Source organism: Thamnophis elegans, chromosome 1 (genome assembly GCF_009769535.1).
Source record: "Thamnophis elegans isolate rThaEle1 chromosome 1, rThaEle1.pri, whole genome shotgun sequence".
NCBI lineage: Eukaryota > Metazoa > Chordata > Lepidosauria > Squamata > Colubridae > Thamnophis > Thamnophis elegans.
Window position 1 is genome coordinate 159,193,190 of NC_045541.1, and position 6,000 is coordinate 159,199,189.

Below are 6,000 nucleotides of genomic sequence, written 5' to 3' on the forward strand. Positions count from 1 at the left end.
AGGAAGTTAAAGGTCATAAATCACTTTTGAAGTGACATAGGAACTGAATTGTGCCTAATGGACAGAAATCTCAATAACTTTTTAATAGACTTGGTATAAGTTAGAAGTTGACATATGACATGACTAAGAAGAAATTTTCTGACAATTTTTTGAGAACAATCAACCAATGGAACAGCTTGCCTTCGGAAGTTGTGTGAGCTTCATCATTGGAAGCTTTCAAGAAGAGATTGGACTGCCATTTGTCAGAAATGGTGTAGGGTCTCCCGCTTAGGCAGGGGGTTGGACTAGATGACCTACAAGGTACCTTCCAACTCTGTTAATGTGTATCTGTAAATATATTACAATTATCAATGTACAAACCTCTTATTCATCCCAACACATTCTGTTTCACTATATTTTGCTAAAGCAAATGCATAATCAATCAAAAGCAAAAAATAAACAAAAAGTTTATATAGAAGCTACAAATATCCCTAAATCAGATTTTTCAGTTATGTCTACTACAGGGCAGTATACAAATATTAAACCTTAGATCCAAGTAAAACATCAATGATCACTGATTTTACAGTATTAACACGCTATTCACAAGATTAAATAACACAATTTATTTTACCAAATGAATCTCCTAATTTCTTTCTGCCTCTTATCATAGCAAAATACAGACTGAGGTACAGACTGAGTCACTAGAATATAAACTGAGAGCAAACCCTACTCCTTACTAGCACTGATGATATTATCTAGTTTGGGTAATGAAATGTCTGCAAGAAAACAGTCAAGCTCAGAGCACCAAGTACCTCTCAGTATAGACTGAGCCCTTTAGGACCCACAAATTAAGAGTTATATTTGCAAATTAAACACTGTCTTTTTTTTTAAAGCTAACTCTTTTAGCATTAAAGCAACAATTTTTTTTGAAGAATTGCTTTGCTTTTTTCCTTTTGTGTTTTATGCACTCCTACCTGTAGTTTCTCAGTTTGAGATCTCTCTCTTTCTCTCCCTCCCTCCCTCCCTCTCATTGAAGTCAGAGATTACACTTTAGGAGGGGAGGGGGAACTAAAAGAACTATTAAACAGCTATTGAACATCAATGTCTTAAAATTGGCTACATTATCTTATTTTTCATTATTAACCCAGCTGCAAAATAGTTTCATAAACAATCTTTATTAACTTTTTTTGTTTACTACAATGATGTCAATTAACAAGGCTCCAAGTGGCTTACTCTCCCTCCCAAAAGTAACATTAAAATAAAAACCATTACAAATAATAACAAAATGAAACAATGCTGTAATTAATAATCTCAACATTCAAATCTAGAGAAGTCTGAATGAAGCTGCCATAAAAATACATTCCAGTTTCAACCAAACTTAATGGCCACTTCCACCCTACACTTAAGAAAATTACATACCAAAATCATCAGCAACATTCATATACTGGCCTATATGAAAAATGTAGTATTTTAAAATGGGTAGAAACTGAAGAATGCTGACCCCACAATTAATTCAATCTTTGACTTTCAAGTTCCCAAATCAAATCTAATCAAACCTAAATAAGACTCTTTCATACAAACATAAGCTTCCCTTTGAAGCAAGTATTTATATCTGCTTTTCCTTCCTTATTACATCAGTGTAAAATGTTAATACAGTACCGGATGGGGGTGGTTTAACAACACCAAAATTATTTAAGTGGGCAACTAATCAACAAAAGTTCTTTATAGAGAACTAAAGATGTGCTAGAGACCAGATAGGGATTACTTGTTTTTAGCATTCCAAACAACTTCATATGTATTTGAACAGATGGAATATTTTAATTACCAACTGAATATATCTCAGCATTTCGCCTCAAGACAAGAACTTTAGCACTTAATACAGTATCCTGCTCAAGATTGAAAACATAGTGCAAAGTAACTGAGTAATGCACAAGTTCTTCAGTGAGATCCTAACCTCCAAGACATGGCCTATGACATGTTGAACAATTATGATATGTGCTGTATAACTAATACTGGACTAAACCTCAGAAGTCTACATAAGATGTAGCAGCCTTAGCAATAAAAGCAAAATGTTAAGGCAATGTCTATCAAAGAATAACCATGATTTGCACCAATTTGATTAGAACTTTTGATGTACTATGGTATTGTAATGGGAAAAATAGTTAATTGGGGAAGTATAATTAATTATCTCTGAGACTGCAATAAAACCCATAACACCATCAAATTCAAGATCACTTGACTAAGGAAGTTGGTCATTTTCACACACTTCAGAAAACCAAAATTAAAGTTTTGCTATGGCAACAAACGTTCTTGCAAAGGAGAAATATTTTTGCAACAATAGTCTTCTTGCCAATTAGTCTAAAAAGTTAACTATTTTATGAGCCAAACAATAAAAGAATAACTACAATAAAGTGTTAAAACTTTGTGTTGAAATGTTTTATACAATCTTTGCAGAGCTTTTCCTAACACTCTTTGCAATCAGAAAAGAAATAAAATTGCTTTTTACTTATGCCACATTTTGATACTGGTTTAGTTCAGAACTCTTCTCAAAGAATGGAACATTTGATGGCAGAGGCAAACTGAACCAGTCACAGTTCTTTGCCATGGCAACACAAAGACACAGTAATATTTAAAATACAGGTTAAGATGTGCTAATTACCCTTTCTCAGTTTGCCTAGCAGAGGACCCCTTATCAATGACAACACAGAGAACAAGAGAGGATCAAGCAGGATAACTTCTATATGAAGCTTCTGTCCACAGCACATCATTCAGTATTTGAGAAGGCATATAAAGGCTAGCATATCTAGCCAGCAGAGCAATAAAAACATTCATTTAATTATTCTCCTTGTGACTGCACATTCAAATAACATCTCTCAATAAACAAGCAGCATATTAAAATATGTCAGGCAGAGCTTTAGGTTTCTCTGCAACATGCATTTTCAGTAAACACTTCAATATAGCACTTTTGCTAGACAGCACATTTAATTTTGGTTTCTAATTAAAAGTTCATCAACACATTCATCATAGTATAGGGCGTGGTTCCTGCTCTATGGAACATTCTGTCCCTGAAGTCTAAAGGACCTAATCCACTCAGCCTTCCAGAAGGTTGTTATGACCCAGTTGCCAGGATTTTAGGGGAGAGCAATGTACAGGTTTGTTTCTGTAAAATTGCTACATGGTGCCTCAGATGTTTCTTTTTCTTGTATTGGATTATTTTTAACTCCGATGTTTTCTTTTCTTTTGTTCTGTAAATTGATTGTTATGTATTTAAGTTGGTCAGTAATATAAATGTTCTAAAAAATTAAATACATTCTCCGGATAGGTTTAAGTGTATATTCAGATTTAAGGACATATATTACAGCATATATTAAATATATCGATTTAGCTGTTCTAGTGTTAAACAACTGAGACATATGGTCCTAATAATTACAGAAATTTAGAAAATCTTAATAGATTTTGGCTCATCTAAGAACCAGTTTGCTATACCATAAGCTAGGATAAACTACTCACTGTATTTCTCTATGAAATTTGAACTTGCTACCACAACTAAAATATTGTAAAAAGCTTAGGGCCATTTGATAAAGCAAGGAAATACACAGCAGTGATTGTAATATGCCACTAGAGTTGTAGATTCAGCAATCCTGTTGCATTCTGTAGGCTGCTTGATCTCTTTCAACAAATTCATTTGGTAAAAAAAAAAAAAGACCAAATATCCATTTCCTTATACAGCATTCAAAAAAGCACCAACATTGTAATCCCTACTTTCTGTTGCAACTTACCAAGTTTTTCCACGAGTTTCAGCATGACGCCACCAATATGTATTTCCCCTGTGACCCTCAGTGTTACATCTCTGTTCAAGTCTGTGACATGCACATTCAACTCCCACGTTCCATCAGCATAGCAGCCATCTGGCATCCGTATACCGTCCAGAGCCGTCATTGCTCCTTTCTACTGAAACAGAGGAAATGGCATTCATTTCATTAGTTAAGCTGAAGCCTCCCGCTCACAGCTCAGGAGCAGCTTCCCCGTTTCCCCATTCAAGTGAAGAAAAACACAGCAGTGAGGAAAGTAAAGAAAGAGCATGAAAAAGAAATAACCAAGGAAGAGAAACAAACTCCCTAAAATCAGCTGTAAAGAAGTAACAAAACCGAGGAACTTCAATTTACTTAGGGGGGCAGTAAGGGGAGGGCGGACCCAGATTGCAGATTTCCAGCTGCTCAGCAAGGGCTTTGTAAACTTAAAGGGACTATAAACTGAAGGCTTGCTTAGCTTCAGTTTGCAGGTATGCTTAAACCAAGTTTCCCTTCTTCAGGGATCTTATTAGTCCCTACAATATGTTAATGAGATAAAGTCCCTTTGACCCCCGCAGTTCAGGATTCATATTCCCTTTAAGATCCAAACTACTCAAGAAAATTGGAATAATTCACCGGAGCAAATACATCCTTTCAGTCATAATAACTTCCAGGATCTCCTAGGACTCTTCCTAAAAAAAACATAGATATATTCACAGTGGCAGTCAGATTGCATAAACATCCCAAAGCACAAATAAAGGACTCCACACGGGATAACATTTTGCAAGCTCCTTTTTTTCCCCAAGGCGCAAGAGATAGCACTATTTAGATTATACCGGGCTGTAGCAGGCAAGGAAAAAGAAAGGAGCAATGGATGTCCCAAGCCAAAATAATGCTCACAGAGAGGAAGGAGGATGTGCCCTTCGGATCTAGAATCTCATAAAAATAAACTGAGGGAGGGGGAAGGCTAACTTCTCAGGTAAGCAGAAGAAGAGGAGGCCTGGGTGGGGGGGAAGAGTAGGAAGGACGGAAAGTGAGGAGAGACCGAAAGGAGCGAGGCTGAAAGCGCGGCGAAGCATTATTTGCAGAGGAGAAAGGCAAAGCAAGTCACCTCAAAAGGGACTAGGACTCTGAAGAGGGCACAAATCCTCCGAACTACCCCACACACGTTACAACCCGACCCATCACCCCTGGCCACACGCACACGGATCCCCCGAGGACCCCACTGAGGCGCAGATGTCCCTGCGTCCACCGACCGAGCAAGGATGACGTGGAAGCGGAGGAGAAACGAAGCTCTCCTTTGCCGCGCGAGGGGAAAAGCCCCCACCGCCCGCCTGCCTGCCCGTCCTCACCTCCCTTCAAGGGGCTCCCCGGCCTGGCTTCTGCCTGCGCCCGCGCGCCTGCGTGCCTGCGTTGCGGTCCCCCCCGTCGGCGCTGCGAGCGTGACAGAGAACCCCCCGCCGCTGCCGCTGCCCTCTGCCTGCCTCGCCCGATGCTTCGCTTCTATTCCCCGCCCTGCGGACGTAGCCAGGACGGGAGCCCTCGCCCCCTTCTCCGCCCGCCCGGGGGCGCCGCCTGAGGGGATGGCGACAGAGGGAGGGAGGGAGGGAGAGGGAGGCAGGCCTGGGGGACGAAGGAGAGGGAAGGCGCTGCCCTTTTATGGAAGCCTGGACGGAGGAGCAGCCAGGACGGAGGAGCAGCGGGGCAAGGGGCCAACATCCGGGACTCCCCCGCCAGCGGACGCGCGGGAAAGCGAAGAGGGGGAGGAGGGGGAGGCTGAGAAGGGGGAGGCGGCTGAGGGGGAGGAGGTGCGCGGAAAGCGCGGGAAGGGGGCGCGGAGACATCTCCCCTTCAGGGGGGCGGGGGGGTGTCCTGCGTCACCCAAGGAGAGGAGAGCCATCCTTGGGAATGGGAGAAGAATTGGCATGGCGGGCTTAGCCGCGTCCAAACTCGCAGCCTCTCCAACGTGGTTCTCTCTCTCTCTGCTGTGGGATTCCTTTCCCCGCCGTTTTGCGTTTGGGCCACAACCTCGCGTATGCCCAGAACAACAACCGCGCGCATTAATGGGGAGTGGGATCCGGCATAAGACGGTGGTTGCTTGCCAAACTCAATTTAGGCGTAGGGAGGCGGAGCACCGGACTCGGAAGAAGCGCCGGGATTTGTCCCCCGCAGTTGCCGCTTCTGAAAAATCGTCCTGAGGAAAAGTCAAGGATGGGGGGGGGGGGGTAGG

The 6,000-nt window shown here is 41.8% G+C and overlaps 1 protein-coding gene across 3 annotated transcripts in view; it reads right to left on the reverse strand.

Moving 5' to 3' along the window:
- FERMT2 (fermitin family member 2) overlaps positions 1-5,475 on the reverse strand; it is an 83,087-nt gene extending 77,612 nt beyond the window's left edge. Inside the window, exons 1-2 of one of the 3 annotated variants that reach the window (XM_032236605.1) lie at positions 5,123-5,475; positions 3,759-3,930 (exon numbers count right to left, since the gene is read on the reverse strand). In XM_032236605.1, the coding sequence (XP_032092496.1) occupies positions 3,759-3,918 (160 nt within the window). In that variant the 5' untranslated portion in view covers positions 3,919-3,930; positions 5,123-5,475. Of the gene's footprint in view, positions 1-3,758; positions 3,931-4,881; positions 4,903-5,122 lie in introns of those variants that run through there. The other 2 variants (XM_032236598.1, XM_032236612.1) reach the window with 2 other exon arrangements.
- Positions 5,476-6,000: the final 525 nt, after the last annotated feature.